We start from the raw sequence: 21,673 nt of genomic DNA on the forward strand, positions 1-21,673 counted from the left end.
CACTGCCCGAAAATCTGAGGGACTTGACACTGGAAAAAATTGATGGGGTAATTTTACAATTTTGAATTAGTTTAACAATGGAATTTGGCTTTGTAGCTCGGAAGATAAGGAAAAATGTCGATGGACAAAAAGGCGGTGAATCGTGGCGAGCAGCGAGAATATCATCGCTAAGCGTTCTTCCATCTCAAGAAGTCAGCGGATCGGACACTACGACTGGCGAAGGAACTTTGGAGAACTTCCTCAGTTGCACGAAGGGACGTGAAGCTAAGCTGCGGAAGAGATACGCCCATCGGCTCACCGACCGCGACTTGGGAAGGCGAGGCGGTCAGGCGTCTACACTCGAGAATAAAGAAATTACTCTGGCTTTCGAATCTGGGAGAAAGGTAATGTAGAGATTCACTCAGTGCGCATTGAATTCCTTTCCTAGAAATACGAATGAGCATCATTAGTAGATGCCTTTACATTTCTAAAGATTTAGAAAAATTTCGTTAGAAGAATTCTTTTCAACATTTGAAGTCATGAGTCAAGATGTGCGGGAATGAAGGAGCCCAGAACAACGTCGCCTCAAAGCTTGAGGCGAACGGTCGGAATCTCTTCTCGAGCGGAGGAAATGGTAATGATGGTAAAAGATTCAAGAAACTTTGTAAATTCAGATCTACTAACCATCTGGGGAAGAAGAAAGGACGATCCGTTGCTACGCTGCGGACGAAGAGACGCGTCGAGGACAAGCGCCTAGCGGAAGAACAAGGACGAGAGAGGGTAAGAAACCTATCCAAGCGAAAGACCTAAAAGGCAGCGTGGGACGATCGTCGTCGGGTCGGTTAAGTTCCTGGGACTTGCTACAGGCAAGTCGTCAAGACGACGTCGCGAGTCAAGCTCTTCGAAATGAGCATCGAGCATCGATGAGCGGGAGCCACGTCGGAAGCAGCGGCGATTCGGGGAGAAGCGGACAACGAGCTCGTGGTAAGTCGGTCGTTCTCTTCCTCGATAAACTTTTAAGTTTGTTAAGTTATTAACTAAAGACTGCTATAAATTAGAAAAGGAAATCAAAATTTAAAAATAATTTTAGTTAAATCCTGTCCTTTAGAAGAATTAGATAAATCAAAATTAGAGAATGAAAATTACAATTAGAAAATCAAAATTTGAAAATTGAATAAATGACTTGAAAAACTATGCATGTTCATCTAAAACCAATTTTAGAAGATTTAATCATTTAAATTGGTACTTTAAATATCACGAGGGACAAATTAGGAATATCTCTAGAAAATATGTCCAAGTTTTAAGAATTTAGATATGTAATATTTGAAATAAATCTTGCTTAGTCTAAATATTAATAAAATTAGCGCTTTCAGTGAGAAAATTAAACAATGAATTTCTCTATGACTTTGACTAAGGAAGTGGTTGTTGCTCGATAACCAAGAAGGCCTAATGTGACCTGCAAGCAAAAATATTGAAATAAATGTTTAATTAACTTCTAAAGCATTAAAATTAGAATTAATTAATGCTTTTAAAGTTTTTCAAACATTTTTTTTCAAAATATTTTTATAGAAAAATACTTTTACGTGAAATTTTTACTTAAAAAATCTTACTTAGAAAAATCTTAAGTTAGAATTTTTTTTATATAATTTTTGCAAAGACTTAAATTTTTTTTTTTAAAAAAATATTTTTTTATTTAGAAAAAAAAAATTTGATATTTTTTCTTTGAAAAATTCTCTTCTATACTCAGAAAATTTTTTCAGAAGATATTTTTTTTGCCTAAGTTAAAAGTTGTTCTGAAATTGAGAATTTCTGCTTAAGTTTTTTAGAATTTTTTTAATTTCACTTAGAAAATTTTCTTAAAATTTTACTTAAAATTTTCAGAGACTATTTTTTAAGTTTTTACCCTTAGATTTTTTTTCTTACAACCCCATTTTTTATGTGATCAAAGGGAGAGAAAGAAAAGTATAAGTCTAGAGGGATGTAAACCAAAATTTAACATGTCTTATTTTTGTACTTAAATTGCAAATTAAGTTAGTTTTATTTTATGTCTATTTTTACCCTAGCTTAACTTGGGTTGCTCACACCAAAAAGGGGGAGATTGTTGTAACCCAAGGTTGTTTTGGTGTGATCAACAAGTTAAGTTAGGTCTTGTGTGTTTCTAATCTTGTGTCTAAGTGTGCAGGAGCTTAGGAGCACAGGTAGTCGAGTGGAAGACGCAGCTAGCGAGAAGGATGGCACGCGGTGCGTCCGAGGGATGAGGCGCTGCAGAAGAGTACACTGGCGGACGAGAAGGAAGCGTGCGGTGGTTCCGATGGACGAAAGCCGGAGCAGAAGACTGCTGAGACGCAGCTAGCGAGAAGGACGACACGCGGTGCGTCCGAGGGACGAAGACTGCGAATGAGTACGTCGGTGGACGAAAAGGAAACACGCGACGATTCCGAGGGACGAGAAGCCAGAGGGAAGCCCGCTCGAGAAGACCGGAAGTTGGGTTCGGATAAGCCCTTTTTCGGATGACAGAGATCACCCAAGCAAGCGGATCCGGAGTAGAAGAACCGAACCGAGGCGGGACTGAACCGGAGAAGAGGTTCCGGACGAAAAAGCCAACTTCTGTTGACTTTGGGCTCCGGGGCGCTCGGAATGATTCCGGGCGCCCGGACCTTGAATGTTGACTAGATCGAGATTTATCTCGATCTGAACGTTAGGGGATAAAATTTATCCCCCCAGGGCGTCCAGAACCCTTCCAGGCACCCCGACCAAGGTTATAAATATAGCCTTGGTCCAGAAGCTTTTCAATTCATTTAGAAATTGTAAACAACACTTGTGCGCTTCCACTATTTAGATTAGCTTCTTTCTTTCTGTGACTACACTGCTGTAAAAGAGGCTTCTCCGCCTGAAGGAGATAGTAGTGCGATCATCATCCTTGGATTAACAACCTCCCCGTTGTAACCAAGTCAAATCCGATGCCTCGTCTTTTTGTTATTTTCTGTTTATTTTATTAGTCTGCAAGTGTTAGTTTAAAGTTCGAGAAGGGTGTTTTTGCTTTTATTTTCTCAGGGCTATTCAACCCCCCTTTTAGCCGGCCGCAACGGTGCTACAGTCACCCTCTTACTAAAAATCATAAACTCAGCAAGAACAATTGTTGGAGTCACAGCTATCTTAGCCATCTGATAGAAGTCCACACTGCCAATAAAAACCAGAAATCAATTGAAATAAAGAAAGTTTTAAGCATTAGTATAAGAAAGGGGATCATTTTTTGCGTTAGGTAAGAATTAGCACAAATCAAGTTACAACTCGGATGGGAGTCACCTGTTATGTAGTAGGCTAACATTAGCAAGTTCAGTGGCCATAGCCATCACTGCACCCAAGACGAATAAAGAAGAAAATGGTGTAGTTTTAGAAGGAGGTGAAGCAGGAAGCAGTGAGAGTGCCTTGAAGATAGCTATGAGCAACCAAGAAGTTACATAATGGATCAAAGAAAGGGCTACTGGAAAATTGAATCCGACCTTGCCCATCACCTGCAAAACAAAGATCACTGGTTCTTCAGACAAAAAGAAGCCTATATTGAACGAATTGGCTATTGTGATTCGAAAGGAATGCGTGGAGTTATTCCGCACAGGAGTAGGATTTTTAAAGAAATGAAAGCACCAAATTGGTTTGTCTAGTAGACATGAGATACCCACCACTTTGTTGGTCATGATTATTCCAACAGCCACAATGAAATTGAAGGTCAATGCCACAACAGGACCACATAACTTTTGTGCTTTGCTCCTTCCAAAGTATGAATATCACTGTATAAAGAACTTCGTAGCTCCTCCAATGCTCGACCTGGAATCCATATGATTGGAAAAAATCACCAGAACGGAGCAATTTGATATCTCCTGTTCCACTTGCACAATGAATTATACCTTTATCCATGAAGACTTACTGAGACAGAAATTTAAATTAACTCATAATGGTCATTTTACCCCCTTACAAGACACACCAAGAATATGTCACCATTATCGAACCATGTTAATGTTGGAAATGTGAATGGAAAAAAGAGGTAGAGAAGAAGAAACTCTATTGTGCATGAGTTTTTAGACCCACATTGTGAGTCTCTTGGCTTTATTGTTGGTTTAAATTATGGCACATGCATTGATATTGTGGACATATGCATGGGGAGAGACTCTCTCTCACACGTGGGTGCGTAAGGGGTGAAAATCCAAGGCCCAGATTTGACTGAACCAAGTTGACTCGTGTACGAGCACGACCTGCACTCGTCGAATGCCGGACCGATCGAGGCAAAATTTGCCTAAAAGAATGAACCAACGTTTTGCCACCTGAATATCTTTTTGCTACCTGCTTAAGAGTGTAATGGAAGCATTAATATGAAATTAATGGCGATTCCGTAACGTTTCGACATTAATCGTGATTTCGTAACGTCTCGACATTAATTGCGACATTAAACCCATTAATAATGATTCCGTAATGTCTTGACATGAATGAAGACATTAAACTCATTAATGGCGACATTAAACCCAACATTAAATGACCATAATTTGGTAGGCAATGTGAGAGCTCCTATATAAGGAGTCTGGATCTTGAGCAAAGAGGAAAGGAGCGGAAGATAAGCGAAGGCGAGAGCAATAACAAAAGAATTCCTCCACTGTCGTTTCTAATTCTTTTCTCTTAGTCGTGCATTATCCGCATGGCTGAACTACTCGTAATAACACTCAGGTGCATTCTCTGTTTGCCACGAACAACTAATGCTTAGTTGTGTTCGTGGTTTTGCCGTTATATCATGGAAAACAAATGGCCCGAAAGGACCTCGAAGCACAGCCAGAGGTGGGACGAATCTGTTTCAAGAAACTGCGTTAAGCGCCGGCCTTGCCATCTTTCTCGACGAATTCCTTTCCCGATTTGGTTGCACACTGCATCGACTTTGCGACTCAGACCATCGGAAGCTTGGTTGAACTAGCTCCGCTGCCAACCTGAGATTATCTGCTCAGGTCATGACAACAGATAAATTAGAATTGATTTTGTATAATTTCAATTCAATAATTTTTTCCCCAAAATCTCTGGCAGATTATACGACAGTTAATGCCAACAATTTGAGGTTGACTACTTGAATCCTATCCCTCTATGACAATGTCACTAGCATTATTCATTAAAGTTGTTGATGATCTCCTTCTATTTCCTAAACCTCCACCTTAAATTGATTTCACTTGTCTAAAAAATGGCAGATATGGATTGCCTAGGAACACTTCTACCATCTTAATTTATTTTTTCCCATTTATTATCTGCCACACTTAATTGCTTCCGAGTAGCATTTTTTTTTTTTATCTTTTTTAGCAACTTCACACTGATGTAACTGATGAAATCTCCAGCAATCTTCCAAGATATTGGTATAATTCCAAAAACTAGCACAAGATCAAATGCATAATATCCAAAAAATAAATAAATACCATTTGCCACTAATTTTGATTCCCCAAAAGGCACTGAATGCAGTAGAAAGAAAAGATGCGGTAATTTGAATAACTAGACCTAACTTTACAATTCGATTCCCTTAAATGTAGATAGTTGCAGAATCCAAAGCCTATATTATAGCTACAAGCAATTGGAATTAGGAATAATACATCCATCAGGAAATTATGGTGCAAGGTCTACATCAGGTTATTGTCTAAAGCCTCTTGGGGAGAATGTAGAGCATATAATAAGTCCACAAAAGAGTAAAGTAGGTAAAACGAAAGCTCTATCTCTATGGAGAATTGTAGACGATAACTGATGCCGATTAGCATGGAACGCATAGTAAAATCACAGTTTCAGAATGAAAAAACACAATCCCGTGTTTATCAACAGTCAGCACTAGGAAAAGGCAGTGACAAAGAAAGAAACCCTTAAACCTTAAAATTAAATCCATATTCCTTGCAGAAAGGTCATCCGTGTTGGAGACGAACCCTCCGAAGCAATAGAAAAATAAAAACCAAATTAACTAATACAAAAAATTAAAACACTCAAAAAACCAGTTTTCCCCAATTCGAAGATCGATTTTTTTTTAAAAAAAAAAACAAAATTTTCATGGTTTCCTCAATGCCAAATCGTGAATCGCCGACGTCGATCAAAGAACAAAAAGGAAAAGCATACCTTGCTCCCTGGCGTCACTGTCTTTGCGCTTCATGAGTCTTCTCCCATCCTTGCCTAATATGGATTCCAACAGTCCCATTCCGATCTCCCAGGCGGAGAAAGCATCAAGCCGACTCGAAAGATCCTATCTTTCTGCGAGGAGACCGACGGATGCGCACGGAGGATGGAAGAAGGCTAGATGTTTGGGATCTGACACCGCGATCGAAGGCAGACAAGGGCGGTCGGGGGAGTGAGGAAGAAGGGATGTCGTATACTCGTTTTCGGCGGTGCAACCTTCGAGTTAAATTGTGAAATATTCATTTCTCAGAATGTAAACTGGAATAAACCATTATTATTATTATTATTATATATATATATATATATATATATATATATATATATATATATATATAAAGATTTTAGCATCTTATCATAATTGCCGACATAATTTTTTTAATTAAAAATGATATAAAATATATAAGTTATGTACCTTCCAATAGTATATTAACTAATTAATTAATTAATTAATTAAATGAAATATTATAAAATAGATTTTGAAATTAAAATTATATTAATTATAAATTTCTAGAACTAATGAATAGAGATACTCCTTCTTTGCCTCCGCTACGCGGTAAAGAGAGAGGGGGACGGCGATCGCCATCGATGGAGCTCGTCCCTTATTCGTCAAACCCTAAGTCCGATTCGAATGTCCCTTGGTCGGAGATGTTCCGATCCGCCTCCCTCCGCCGCCCGCCGGACTCCCTCCCTCCCTCCCGCGCCCATTCCCCTACCCCGTCCAGCCGCCGCCGCGAGGATCACCCGCCACCTGCCGCCACTGCTGACCCGGCGCTCCTTGCGCTGTACATCGCCATGGCACACGCCGGCCTCGCGCTATCCCTTCTGCTGCTCTACGGCCTCTACCGCCTCCTGCATGACTTCGTTCGCCCCCTCCAGTGGGCGCTCCTCTGCTCCATTCCCCTCTGCGAGCTCCATAGCGCGCTTGTTGCCTTCTGGTCCCCGCCCCTCCGCCTCGGCCTCGCTCATACCCTCCTCGCCATCCCCTCAGCCCTCCTCGGCGCCTCCGCCGACACCCTCTCCGATCTCCGCACTGCCATCCTCCGCCGGAAGATCCGACCTTCAAGCAAGGTCGGCTTCTCCCGCCTCATTCGCTGGCTCGTATCCTTCTGGGTCTTTGTTATCTCATATGAGAATCTTGGCCCCGTCGCTGCCTTCGGTCTATTCGCCCTCGGCTTTCTCCTCGCCACTCCTACCGCCACCTCTGCTGTTAAAAATGCCAGCTTTGCCTGCCGTCCCTACCCCAAATCCTCCTCGGACAAGGGTAGCGGTGGATTCTTCACTAGTCCCATCCTGAAGCACCTGAACACCATCATTGCCGTCAGTTTAATCGTGTGGATGATCATCGGAACTTTAGCTGGTGGCATATTCTTCTCCTATAAGGTCGGAGTGGAAGGGAAGGATGCTGTGATATCGCTGAAATCTCATGTCCAGAATAGCAATTACGCTGAGAGGATCGGATTCAAGAAGTGGATGGACGAAAACGATATCCCTGGCCTGGTGGATCAGTACTCGGCAAAACTGTATGACACAGTCTGGGAACAGATCGATAGCTTGGCCGATGAGTACAATGTCACGGATTTCACCAATGGTTTTCGGCATTTCATGACCAGCCAATCTGGTAATCATTCGGTAGATGCTTCCACCGGTTTGATAGCCTCAGCGCAGCATCCTTACAGCTTAAAGCTCCAATCTTTGAGCGTGCTCATCAGGAACCACGAGTGGGGAGAGATCTACAAAGAACTGGATTCTTTTTTCAGGGAATTGCTAATAACTCGAGAGGATTTGGTAGTGAAAGCAAAAGGACTTGCTTTCCAAGGGATTGAAATCTCAAAAAGGGTTCTCTCGAGCAGTACTTCTGTTCTCGGTGGGAGTGCTAGCTTGATGGCCTCTTTTGCCCTGAATGTAGCCTCAGGAGCAGCTGAACTAGTGAATTTTATTTCCCAGCTAACAGTATTCCTCTGGGTGTTATATTATCTCATTACTTCCAAGTCTGGTGGGGCAACAGAGCAAGTTGTAGATATGCTGCCAATGTCAAAGTATGCTAGAACTCGTACTGTTGAGGTGATCAACCATGCTATCAGTAGTGTGTTTTTGGCTACTGCAAAGATTGCAATCTTCCAAGGTTGCCTGACATGGCTGGTACTAAGATTGTACTCGGTTCATTTTGTGTATACATCAACTCTCCTTGCATTTATTAGCTCATTGGTGCCTATATTGCCACTTTGGCTATCATCAATTCCTGCTACAGTGCAGTTGTTCTATGAAGGGAGATACATATCGGCTGCTGTTTTGACTTTGATATACCTTATGCTGATGGATTATGGAACTTCAGTGCTTCAGAAGGATATTCCTGGACATAATGCATACCTAACAGGCCTTAGTATCATTGGTGGCATGACATTGTTTCCTAATGCTCTAGAGGTACTACTCTATTTGACCTTTACACTATGTGGCACACTCAATTTACTTCCCCATCGTTGTTTCTCCTTTTATCGATCCTTTTTTTTAAGTCTTTTATGATGATCCTGCCTAAGAACGCCGATGATCAACTCGCCGGTGAAGTGTCGTTGATGTTGACTTTCAGGAGGGATCACCAGGCCATCTAATCTCGTGAAGCTCTTCCAAAGTGCCTAAGATGAAGAACACCCTAGAGGAACAGGTTCGAATGACGACTTGGGGTTCCCGGCGCAGCCACTCTGATGCTCTAAGTAAAACTTCTGAGAGTGAGAAATATCACAAAAATTAGGGTTTGATGCATTATGTGCGCGTACCTATGCTCACAAGGGTTGACTACCTTTTATTGGTGCACAAGGGGGGAGGGTTGAATCACGCGTATTTTGAAATCTTTTCTTTTTTTGGCTTTTTAAAACAAAGTGCGTAGAGGAATAAACAAAAAAAACAAAAGAAGAACACAAGGATTTTTACTTGGTTAGAAGCCTTCGGCAACTCCTACTCCAAGAACTCCAAGACCCAGATCCCTTGGACCTTTCCGATGGACAATCCACTAGATTCTCTAATGGTAAACTCCCAGTAGAGTAATCGAATACAAATAGAAAAATAGAAAAGTATAACAACTCTACACTTAGCAATAAAGCAAATTACTGTAAATTAAATTTTGCCAACAAAAATTGAAAATTTCGATGCACTTGTGTGTTGGTGTCGGTCTTCCGACAACGGTCGGGCGTAGTAGAGCTGTAGTATATCTGCAGTGTGAAGACGAAGTAGCAGAATGATCGTTTGAGCTCGTATGAAATATGTATTCAAGCTGCTAGCTGAATAGGTCTTTAAGGAGTGTTGAGGGTGCCTCCAACCTCATTGAGGTGCCTTCAACCCCAAACTTCATCTCGTAACCTTAGGCCTCTTATCAACTCTGAAACTTTCGGTCTCTATCTACGCGAGGGCGTCTCTAAGAGCTCCGAGGCTCTGTTAGAACCCGTGCGGCCGACAAGAGTTTGGGGGGGGGGTTGCTTGTAAATTAAAAATGAACCTTTCTCGATCTTTCCAATAAGATTAGTAGCACAATTAAACTAAAGCAATTTAATAACTAATAAAATAAAGAGACAAAGAAAGTTACTTGGTTACAACCTAGGTGGCTATTAATCCAAGGCAAAAGAAAGCACAAAAAATCTTCTTCGATGAAGGCGGAGAAGCCTCTTACACTCGTTGAACGCTCAGAAAGTTACTAGGAATGAATGCTTGAGTTGTTGAATATTTTCTAGCTCCAGGGGTCTTTTTTATAGCCCTTGGAAAATTCTATGCGAAGCTGGAAGGCGCCTTCAATGGGCTTGAAGGCGCTTCCACCGTGGCAAGTCTTATCCATGCGAAGATAAAACTCTATCTTCACTAATGGTTATTGCCTTCCATAAAGGCGCCTTTCACCAGAAAGGCACGAGGGCGCCTCCAACAGCATTGGAGGCGCCTCCAGCAGCTCTACAACTCCGTTCACTCTTCCGCTACGCTGATCGCTTGGGTGATTTCATCCATCCGAAATTCGGCTCGAACTCATCTTCTGACTTTCTCCTCGAGCAAGCTTCCGCTCCAGCTTCTTGTCCCTCGGAAACACCGTGCGCTCCCTTCTCGTCCACCAGCATACTCTTCCACAGCACCTCGTCCCTCAGACGTACCGAGGTCGTCGACTCTCTCTCGTGCCATCCTTCTCGCTAGCTGCGTTTATCACTCGACTTCTTGTGCTCCTAACTTCCTGCACACTTAGACACAAGGCATCAAATACATACAGGACCTAATTAAACTCGATTGATTACATTAAAACTATCTCGGGGTACTAACAAACTCCTCCAATCACCTCTAAAGCGCCTTCCCTTAGCGAACTTCTGTCCTCGAAGTTTATCCGCGCGAGGGTGCCTCCGCCATGTCCAGGGCGCCTCCTCTAAGCTCCGAGACACCTCCCCACGACTCCGAGACGCTTCCCCATAGCTCTAAGGTGCCTCAGACTCTGTTCATACGAGGTTAACTTTTGCAAGACACGTTAGTCCAAAAAACAACAAACAATCTACAAACCAGAGTTAGTACAACAAGATAAAATTATTAATTATATCTTGTCTTACCAAGACCAGGATCTAGTCATAGTTTCAGCTTAAACTTTCAAAATAGATCTAAGTTAAACCAGCGCTTATAGTCCCACTGGATCACTCTCTTCCAATGACTTACCTTTACTTACCATTTGAAGTCACTTGACTTATCTCTTAGCCCACCAGGTCTTCCTGCTAGTTGTCAGGTTCGCAGACCCAACTAAACTTCATTTAGCTATCAGGTCCCACAGACCCAACTGGACTTCCTACCAGGTATCCGGTCACTTCTTGACCTATCTAGATTTCGTGCCAGTTATCAAGTCCTCAGACCTAATCGGACTTCATCTTGGTGTCAGGTCCTCTAGACCCGTCAATTCCAGCATATTCGGTAAAAGTTTCAGATAAACATAACATCTAACATTAAATCAGAACCTGAGTTTGACCATTGGTGCTAAATGGTCCTTTACCACCCATTTATTTCGGAGTAAATGCTACATTTTCTGCAATTTTCACAATAACGGTGCATGGTCCACATCCCCCATGAATAACAGTTCGTCCGAGAATCGAGTCAAGGGCTAGGAGTCGAATTTTGAGAGACGAGAGTGAGCTAGGAGTCAACAGCGGGGAGTGGGGAGTCAGTAGTCAGGAGCGAGGAGTCGGTAACCGGCAGTCGAGAGTCTGCCTTCCCTAACTTTAACTACTATCATGACAAGACTTTTGACCTTTTCAGCCACGTGGCCTTCGTTGATTTCCCCCGGACTACTAATCTCCCTCTTAAGTCTAGTCGAAGGAGGCGAAAGTTCGATTGACTGTACTAAAGTGATGTGACAGGGCATCTCTTTTTTTTGCCAATCAAATCGAGCCCTAGGAAGGGTGTTCAGCCGATGGACTATTACGAAGGGAGAGATACATGTGACTTCTTTAGTTGACCAGTCGAAGACATCGTGATTATGGGAGAGACGGGCAATCAGTTCTCCTTTAAGTTTGGTCTCAAGATGTGTAGCAACTCGAACGACCACTCCCGGTTAGGTGGGATGGATTGGTACATCATGGTGCCCCTCAGGTCGAGTTATTGGTGTCTTCTTAGTAACTTGGAAGACAATGCTATGAGTGAGCTTTTTGAGAATCAACCCGAATCACATCTATGTAGTATTTTTGGGCTGCGACTTCCCTTTACTTCCCCTATTTGGTTATCCACCGGGAATTTGATCTTTTGGTGGAAAGTGGAAACAATAGTCTAAAAAGCGCTTAACATCGGTCTTCCCAATATAAGTTGTAGGTTGATTTCGTATTTATGACTATGAAAGGCGTGTCTGGTTCTTCTCCTAGGGAAAAAGAAAGATGGATTTGCCCCATGGGTTGTACCTAATGTCCGGTAGATCCGAATAGAGAGGTGTTCACGGGTATAATTCCTCCTCGTCTTGTTGTAGTTGATCAAAGGCTTCTTTGTAGATGATGTTGACAGAACTGTTCGTGTCTATGAATACCCTCTTTATAATATAGTTGGCTATGAGAACCTGATTGATCAAGGCATCTTCATGAGGAATCTCTACTCCCTCAAAATCGCTAGGCTCAAAGCTAATTATGGGGCCTTGAGTCGCAACTCGACCCGAACTGATCCTGTAGCTTTCCAATCGGCGACCGTGGGCCTTCCGAGCTTGAGTGGAATCTCCATCTGTCGAATCCCTCGAAATCATGTTAATCATCCCTAATGGATCCATTTTACCTTTGTCCTTCTCGTCGCTGCTTTTTCTCGACTCGACTCTTGTTGCAGTCGAGTGTTGACAGGGGTTGCTCAGGAGAACGGGATTACCTCCACGGACTACGTCTAGTATTTGCCTTTTGTCCAACGTTCTGTTGACGATAGTAAGGCTCGGAGGATCTTCTAGCCCATTGATTACATCCAGCTTTTCTCTGATCGGCCGCGAGTTGTAGTTCCCGAGCATACCGCTGGCACTCTTGAGTGGAGTGAGTATTTGACCGATGAAAATCATAATGAGGTGTGGTCATAAACTCCTGACTCAGCCCTTATTGGGGGTTGGGGTACTTTCCACAGTTTGCACTGCTTTCTCTCCTTTGTGATTTGTGAAATTCTAATTTCGCAATAGTGGAAGGGGTATTTTTCGATCCAACTCAACGGACACGGAGGCAAGGGTTGACACTTCTTTTCTTCTTGCTGATTGAACTTCTTCCACTTTGGTGTATTTCAAGCTCGAGCTTACAACCCATCGAAATCGATCGGAGTTTTTTTCCCCAGGGACCTAAAGAAATTCCCATCGATTAAGCAATGCACTGACTTGCACCTCAGGAGTAACAAAAGGTGCATCCATAGCTATCTGATTAAACCTACTCTTTTAGAGGATCTTTGGGCTTTTGTTTGAGGGCGAACAAATCATGCGGTGTCTTTTAATATCTTTGACTAGTGGCAAAACGCCTCATGAACACAACTTTGAAGTCTTTGAAAGAACGGATGGAAGATGTAGGAAGACGGTTAAACCATCTTTGCGCCTAGCCCGAAAGAGTCGTTAGGAAAATCCGACACTCGACCCCATCTGTGTATTTATTAGTATTAGTTCTTAGAGCCAATTATGAGATGATTGACAAGAAAACTTTTGTATTAAATTCCATTAATAAAGACATTTTATGTTATTATCAGATGAATAAATATAATAATGTGGTAATAGGTTCTAGTTTATCGCTTATCAATTGGTTGAATTGATAGTGAGAGACTTTAAATATATATATAAAACACTACTTTTAACTATTCCTAATTAAGCATTAATATTCAAGGATAATATTAATACATTGAGACTAATATGTAGGTCAACTAATGTCTTAATTTCACAAGTTATGGATACAAGATATTAAGTTGACACATGGGATATATTAGAGAGTATGTATTAAATTGATCCGCCATGAGAATGTTTTATTGATTGTTATATAAGTGTCATAAACATTCGCATAATGACTATTGGTATGAATAGTCTTTAGACTTGAAATAACTACGGTTCCCTACACAAAGAGTTATGTACTTTGGTATCGGCAAACGTCACATGCAATAAGGTGGACTATAAAGTTGATCATTGATATGCAATAAGTTATGCAGAGAGATGTGAGTGATGTAGATGAAATCTATCATTTTCATATGACGGAAGTGATATCTATGGTCCCTAGATTAAGTAGGACTACTAAAATGCATGACCATTCTCAAATAGGTCAATATGAGATATTGAGCTCATTTGGTTAAGCAAGTCTACTTGGAGATCAATGAACACAAAAATTGATAAAAGGATGACACAGTCTATGCCTCATGGATCAATCTAGATATCAAGGATAGAAAGATCAAATTAAACAAGATAATAGTGGTCGGATCTCGACATTCTCGTCACTTAGGTAGCAATGATGCATTGCAGATGCCAACGTTACGAGAACCTATTTGGTCACACACAAAGAATATGTTGATTTAAATATGAGGTTATTTTAGTTTGACTAAAATATGATGGACTCTAGGATTATAGAGTTGAGTCTAATCCGAATTAGACTCATTGGATTAATGGGTTAGACCCATTGGGTTATTAAATTAATGGTTAATTCAACAGTGTTGTTAGAGGCGCGAGGCGCACCGAGGCGCAAAAAGCTCCTAGAGCCCGAGGCGCGAGGCGCGAGGTGCGCCCGATGCGCGCGCCTCTTGAACATGAGGTTGATGATTACCAGACTATTGCCACACTCATATACTATGTCAAATATGATAACTATTAATATTCCACACACATCAATATCAAATATAACAAGCAAAATAACAATAAAATTAATAAAAGTTTCAAACTTTCAAGTTTCAAGTTTCTAATTTAAACTAACAAAGTCTATCAAAACAAGTGTAATAAGTAAAATTAATCATCAAGCTCAAGATCATCCTCATTGTATTCTTCTTCTTCGTTATCTTCATCTTCTTCAAATTCAATTTCTTCTTCTTCTTCATCTCTAAATCTTAGAGATGAGTGTCTCATAGAGGAAGATGCATTTCCCTTCTCGACTTGTTTAGGCCTAGCATTTGAACTAGAGGTCATGGTTGCAATATTTTTTCCTCTAGTACAATATTCAGGCTCTTCAGTTCCACTAGCCCTAGCAACGACATCCCATGTCAAGTCATCACCTTCAAAAACCAACTCATCTTCTTCATTATCACTTTCTCCATCCATTCTACCCATCAACCATTCATTACTATCATCAATATCTGTCAAAGAGATGGGGTCAATCTTATCCCGTGCATCATACCGAAGCTTTAAGGCACGATTGTATTTCACAAATACCAAATCATTTAAGCGTTGCTGAGCTAGCCTATTTCTTTTTTTGCTGTGAATCTACAAAATGTCAAAAATCACAATAAGTATAATAAAATATCAAAGAATATTTTCTACTTATAAAAGTAGCATACTAATAGTATCAAACATTTATATTTATTACATACCTGCTCAAATACACTCCAATTGCGTTTACAACCAGAAGCACTGCAAGTGAGGCTAAGTACTTTAATAGCAAACTTTTGCAATTCTGGGGTATTTGCTCCATAGCATTCCCACCATTCTGCTGGAGATAATGCTCTTCTATGTCTAATTGCTACATTCCTCCCAAATAGCCCTTCTGCCTTTCGATATATAGAGAGCTGGGTAGTGATTTTATCTTGCTCGGCAGCGCTTGAAACCAATCTCTCCATAGTTTCAAACAAACCATTCACCACTTCTCCACAGATATTTGAATCTGTGTATGAATAAAAATATTCTGGATTCAAATAATGTCCCGCAGCATGCAGAGGCCGATGAAGTTGACATTCCCATCTCGCATCAATGATCTCAAACACTTCTTTGTATTTCTCTTCTTTCTCCTTGAAGGTCTTCATAATTGTTTCTTTTGCCCTATCCATAGCCTCATAAATATAGCCCATTGCAGGTTTTCTTTCGCCATCAACCAGTCTCAGAACACGGACTAAAGGGCCATATATTTTTAAAATATGCACAATACTGCTCCAAAATCTAAGTGTCATGATAATTTTAGCTACCTTCTTCCCCGCCGCTTCTTTTGCCCATTTACTTTCTGTCCAATCTTTTGAAATGAACATTTTTCTTAAATTTTGCTTCTGTAGGTGCATCCTTTCAAGAGTAAGAAAAGCTGTAGCAAATCTTGTGACACCACCCAACAAAGCTCTTTTTGTCTTGTGAATTGCCTCAACATATTTACCATGCCGGGGCGAACATAAATGTAAGCATTCACACTCATTGCCTTCTTCAATGTTGCTTTAAAATCGTGCAATTTCCCTATATCTTCTAAGATCAAGTGAGCAGCACAAGGAGTCCAATACAAATGTGGCCTTTTTGCTTCTAATAATTTTCCTACAAACGAAGTTAGAAAAGTAGATAAATTTAACATATATAAGAAAAAGCATATTGATAAGAAAGAATTAAATAGATTCTTACCAGCAAGCACATTGTTACTTGCACTATCCGTAACAACTTGAACAACATTTGCTTCTCCTACACGCTCCACAAATCGATCAAGCAACTGAAATATTTTCTCTCCAGTCTTTGCATAATCAGAAGCATCAACCGATTCGATGAAAACTGAACCTTTAGGAGAATTCACTAAAAAATTAATCAATGTCCTGTGTCTTTTGTCTGTCCACCCATCTGCTATCAAACTACAATCATACTTGGCCCATTCTGTTTCACACGACTTAATGTAATCATTTGTCACACTATCAATAGCTTTTTTTAGAAAAGGAACCCGCACCTCATGATAACTAGGTCCTTTTAGACCTATACTATATTGGCCGCCCAAGTCCAACATCTTTTTGAAGCTTGAATAGTTAACGCCATTAAAAGGAATTGCCGCATCATACATCCACTCAGTTATGGCCATACAAGCTTTTTCCCTCAATTCTTTCTTGTATGCCTCATTTATCGTAGTTTGTCTCTCTTTACCCTTTCTACTTTCAATATTTTTTTTCACATTAAGAGCAAAATACGTATCCATTGGACCTATTTGTCTGGGCCTTTTTTGCATATTCACTGATCTAGAACTTGTACTTGTACTTGTAGGCGACGACACAACTTTAGCTCCAATATTATCCATATCAATATCATCACCAAGAGGGTCTACATCCTCAAAGTCCAATGTCGCAAGTTGAGAAAGATTACTTTTCAACGCTTTTTCTCCATGAAATTTTTAATTTCTTCACGTACATGAGGTGGACATTTTTTGCAAGTCGTAGTATTTCGAAACCCCCCAACAAGATGCTGTTTTGCACGATAAATACCCCCTTTTGTAACTTTTTGACAAAAGTTACAAATTAAATCATTTTTATTATCCGGATTAATTCTTTGAAAATAATTCCATCCCGGATCTTTTGATATATATGTTGGAGTATCACTACTACCTTCCATGATAATTGAACAAGAAAATAGTCTGAAAAATTAAAAATAAAAATAGAATCAATAAGGTACCAACAATAAAAAAGCATTGTACAATCTATACCAGTAATTTAAAAGTAAAACTTAGACCAATTCAGGCACTGTACCTACCGCCTGAAAAAATAAAAACCAGTAAAAAAACAGAAATGTTCATTTCAAAGCAAAACAAAAAGCAGTAAAGAAAAAAAAAATAAAAAAATAGTAAAAAGTCTGAAATACTGGACAGTGGAGAGCACGGCAGTCGCCAACACCAATACAACAAAACCAAAAGCAGTAAAGACAGAAAAAAATGAAAAAACATTAAAACAATTGAAATACTGGACAGTGGACAGCAGCACGTAGGAAGTCAAAAACTGAAATACTGGACAGTGGACTGAAATACTGGACAGTGGACGCGTAGCACTAATACAACACCAAATACGAAACAAAAAAACAGTATCAAAAATCCAAAACCAGACGGCAAAAGAGAAGAAGGTGATTAAAAAACAACCGGCAAAAATTTAAAAACAGAAACCAAAACAAAACAAAACCTGACAGCAGCACAGAAAGTACACGAACCGAACAGCAGCGAAAAGAATACTCGGCGGCGAAACGAATACAGAACTGCAGCAGGTAAAAAAATACAGAAAAGAAGAAGAAAAAGAAACGAAGAGAAAGCAGCGAAGAGAAGAAGAGAAGAAGAAGATGTTAACAGACGAATAAGAAGAAGAGAAGAAGAAGAAGTGAAGAACAGAAAAATATAGAAAAAAGAAGGAAAACATACTTGGCGACGATGCAACTCAGCGATGGTGCGACTCAGCGATGGCGGCGGCGGACGGAAATGGGTTCAGGTTTCTTCCTCCCTTCCTGCGTTTTCTTCCTTCCTGCGTTCTCTTCCTTCCTGCGTTTCCTTCCTGCGTTTTCTGCTGCGTTTTCGCTCCTCTTTCCCGTGCCCTAATTCCAAACAATGCTGATTTGGAATTTTTTTTTTTGTTTAAAATCCAGATTTGGTCAAGATCTATTGCGGCGCCTCGATCGCGCTTCGTTGAGGTGCAAAGGCGCACGAGGCGCGCCTAGGCGCGCGCCTGGCGAACAGCGCCCTCCTCGCGCGGGGAGAAGCGTTTTCCCTCGCGCCTTGCGCGCCTTGCGCCTGGGGCGCGCCTCAGGCGCGCCTTTAACAACACAGTAATTCAATATATTAAAATCCAACCCATTAAGAAGATTAACGGAGATTAATTCATCATTAATGGAAGAAGATCAAAAGGCAAACCCTTGGTATTCATTGAAGGAATATAAAATGTTTTTTGAGTGAAATTTTCAAGAGAAACTTTTTGATTTTCTTCTTCCTCTTCTTTTCATGGTCGAATACCTTCTTGTTGCTAGCACAACAAAGGTTGTTCTTTTGTTCATACAACGAACGAAGGACGTGTGTATGTGGATACCGAAGAGGCGCATCCACTCTGATCGCACTGAGAAGTTGTTGTCGGGATTGTACCGTTCACGCAATAAAGGTAACAACTCGATCAAACTTTGTATACTATATTTGCATGGATCTTTAAAGGGATCGATTTTTTCACTGCGTATGTTTATTATTTTTCACAAAGATCCCTACACTATTGATGCAGTACAAAGGCATTTTTGAATTTACAAATGTAGTCTTCTGATCAGTCGCGCCATTATACTCTCCAATTTGCAGTGCTCGAAAATGTTTGGGTAGTTCATCTCGAAAGATATTATGTGAGAAGGGAGGGTACCTTTGGAGTCCTGAACTTTGCCCGATAAGAACACTTTTTTTTTTCTTTGGGGATTTCGACAAGGAGTTCCCCTAAATATCCCAAAGATTCTTTTCTCATAATGGAAATACCGACCTGAGTAGGGAACATGTCGTGTCGACTTTTGTTATAATGTGGGTGAGGCCTGTGCGGGTTGGGGCGGTAGTTCATTTAAGGGGCTAAGCCCCAGCGGTGTTGATTGTTGGGGTTGTCCTTGCAACATGGCATGCACCGTAATTACCACTAGTTTGTTGAAGTCTTCTATCGTCATAATGATGACATTCGATTTTTCACTATCTTCTGCGTTGGATCTGTTGGTGTTGTCCATCTTACAACGTCTCAGTTTAGTTCTTAACTTAGAGTCCTAAGATGGTGTCAATTTGATTCTGCCTGAGAACGTCGATGGTCAATTCGCTAGTGAGGTGTCGCTGATGTTGACTTTCGAGAGGGATCACCAGGCCACCTAATCTCGTGAATTTCTTCCAAAATGCCTGAGATGAAGAACACCCCCAGAGCAAGTTAGAATGATGGCTAGGTTCCCCGGCGTAGCCACTCCAACACTTAAGTAAGATTTCAAAAAGGGAGAAATATCATGTGATATCACATAAATTAGGGTTTGATGCATTATGTGTGTGTACCTCTACTCACAAGGGCCGACTACCTTTTATAGGGCTTTGACTATTTGCCACGTTCTACCCATTTCTCGTTACCACATTTTCGGCAATAAATAGTCTTTTATCACCATTTATTTCGGAGTAAATAACTGCATTTTCCACCATTTTCGCAATAATGGTTGTGTGGTTCACATCCCCATGAATAACGGTTCGTCCGAGAACCGAGTCAAGGGCTAGAAGTCGAATTTTGAGAAATTGGAGTGAGCGGGGAGTCGGTAGTCGAGAGTCGGTCACCAAGAGTCGTGAGTCGGTAACCGGGAGCGGGGAGTTGATAACTGGGAGCCAGGAGTATGCCTTCTCTGATTTTGACTACTATCATGGCAAGATTTGTGACCTTTTTAGCCACGTGATCTTCATTGATTACCCCAGTACCACATGAGATTATGATTACTAAAGTATCTTTATACCTTATTTCTCATAATTTTGTGCAAGGTAATTGCAGTCCTAAGCTTTCTATGAGACATCCTTGATATCATGTGATAAGACTGTATTCTAGTGTGTTTATAATTAGGGTTGTAAACAAGTCGAGCTGAGCTGAGCCGAGCTTTGGGGTGTTCAAGCTTGTTTGATAAGGTAATCGAGCTGAGCTGAGCCGAGTTTAAAATAAACAAGCTTTTGAAATGATTGTTCAAGCTTGGCTTGAGTTATTTTTTATGAGCTTGAGCTTGTTTGAAGCTTGGCTTAAGCTTGACTTGTTTAGATGTAATTAAGCTCTCAATTCAAGCTTGGCTTGAGCTTGGTTTGTTTAGATGTCATCAAGCTCTCAATTCAAGCTTGTTTGATTGTTTGAAACTTTTTGTTGTTTGATTGGTTATTGATCTTGATAATTTTAATTAATTAATTTATTTTATTTTATTGTTTATTTATCATATTGAAAAAAGTTTTGTTAATAAATATGGTTAATGAACGTTAGTCACGAACATTAACAAGCTGAACATATATGTGTTCAAGCTTGTTTGTTTAGCTTAACGAGGTTTCAAACTTGTTTGTTTAATTAATTTTATGTGTATTGAACGAACATAAATAAGTTCTTACCAAACCGAACACTATGTTTGTTCACGAACGTTTGGTTCATTTACAGTCTTGTTCATAATCATACCATTCGCACATATAATTCAAACAAAGGCACAATCATATATCTCATTCAACTGTTGCGTTGAATGTTGCATCCACTTGTTGCATTTTGCTATTTGTAAAAGCATAAAATATGATAATAGAATTTCTTTCTTTTGATCTCCTTTCAACCGTAAGCTGCAACTGTCAATAATCCCACTGTGGCTCTTGTGTTCTCACATTGGAAATTCTTTCTTGTTTGTCCAATTTGAATAATCAATTTAAGTAGCAATTTCTGACTTCGTTTTCCATTCTTCAGGGAGCCATTATGGGTCCACTTATAATGACAGTTGTCATTGCTTTGAAGAATTTGTATGTGGAATTTGTGCTCATTGATAAAGAGGAAAATGAAGGATAATTTGTGGTTACAGATAAGAAAGATGGTAACAGTTTATTTTTGTACATGTAAGATTGCACAGACTGGGTAGCGGCATTTGGGATGTACATCAGATCTTCAACGACCTATCTCTGTTGGTATATTTATGAATCATTTTGTGAGTGATTGCTTTTCTTTAGGTTATTATTTTTGTTTCTGTAACAATGTTGTCTGTTCAATGAAAAAAATTGTACGTCCCATTTATGAATTTTAGATAAGCAGCGATGTACCTATATTTTAGTGTAATAAACTTGCATTATTTTTTTTCTAAAAACAAAGAGTCCATGTATATAACCAATTTGTTTAGTATTTGAAAGAAGATATTTGCTTTAGTTAGAAATTATGTGTATTCTTAACCTTCGGACTATAAATCACGCGTACTAGTTGTATATTAGATGGAGTTTGTTGCCCTTTGTGGTGTTGAAATCTTAGAGCATGGTACTGAGTAATTATTATATTCAGAGTTTAAACTCAACTAATTGTCCGTGCACTTGCTCATGTAAGAGAACAAGACTTTTCTCCAAGTTAACTCGTGAATGTTTTGATGCTTTTGTCTTGTTCAGTTTAAGGGAACTTTAGTTGCAGATTTGATTGCTGGAAGCAAATA

The 21,673-nt window shown here is 40.2% G+C and overlaps 1 protein-coding gene, 1 long non-coding RNA gene and 1 pseudogene across 4 annotated transcripts; 1 reads left to right on the top strand and 2 right to left on the bottom strand.

Moving 5' to 3' along the window:
• Window positions 1–2,951: 2,951 nt before the first annotated feature.
• Window positions 2,952–6,410, bottom strand: LOC122036842 (annotated as a pseudogene).
• Window positions 6,411–6,685: 275 nt separating this feature from the next.
• LOC122036864 (transmembrane protein 245-like) lies at window positions 6,686–21,284 on the top strand. Of its 3 annotated transcripts, none has more exons than XM_042596288.1 (2): window positions 6,686–8,580; window positions 20,950–21,284. In XM_042596288.1, exons 1-2 carry the CDS (start codon window positions 6,745–6,747, stop codon window positions 21,046–21,048), a joined length of 1,935 nt encoding a protein of 644 aa, XP_042452222.1. In that variant the 5' UTR covers window positions 6,686–6,744; the 3' UTR covers window positions 21,049–21,284. The 3 variants fall into 3 exon arrangements, with proteins under 3 accessions (XP_042452222.1, XP_042452223.1, XP_042452224.1); XM_042596289.1 differs by lacking the exon at window positions 20,950–21,284 and adding an exon at window positions 8,744–9,032; XM_042596290.1 differs by lacking the exon at window positions 20,950–21,284 and having other exon boundaries at window positions 6,686–8,298; window positions 8,408–8,579.
• On the bottom strand, window positions 15,909–16,216 carry LOC122036865. Its single transcript, XR_006127453.1, has 2 exons — window positions 16,160–16,216; window positions 15,909–16,075 (listed from the first exon to the last, which is right to left on the bottom strand). It is a non-coding gene; the product is annotated as an uncharacterized LOC122036865 (long non-coding RNA).
• Window positions 21,285–21,673: the final 389 nt, after the last annotated feature.

The sequence above is a fragment of the Zingiber officinale genome, unplaced genomic scaffold, assembly GCF_018446385.1.
Source record: "Zingiber officinale cultivar Zhangliang unplaced genomic scaffold, Zo_v1.1 ctg222, whole genome shotgun sequence".
Lineage (NCBI taxonomy): Eukaryota > Viridiplantae > Streptophyta > Magnoliopsida > Zingiberales > Zingiberaceae > Zingiber > Zingiber officinale.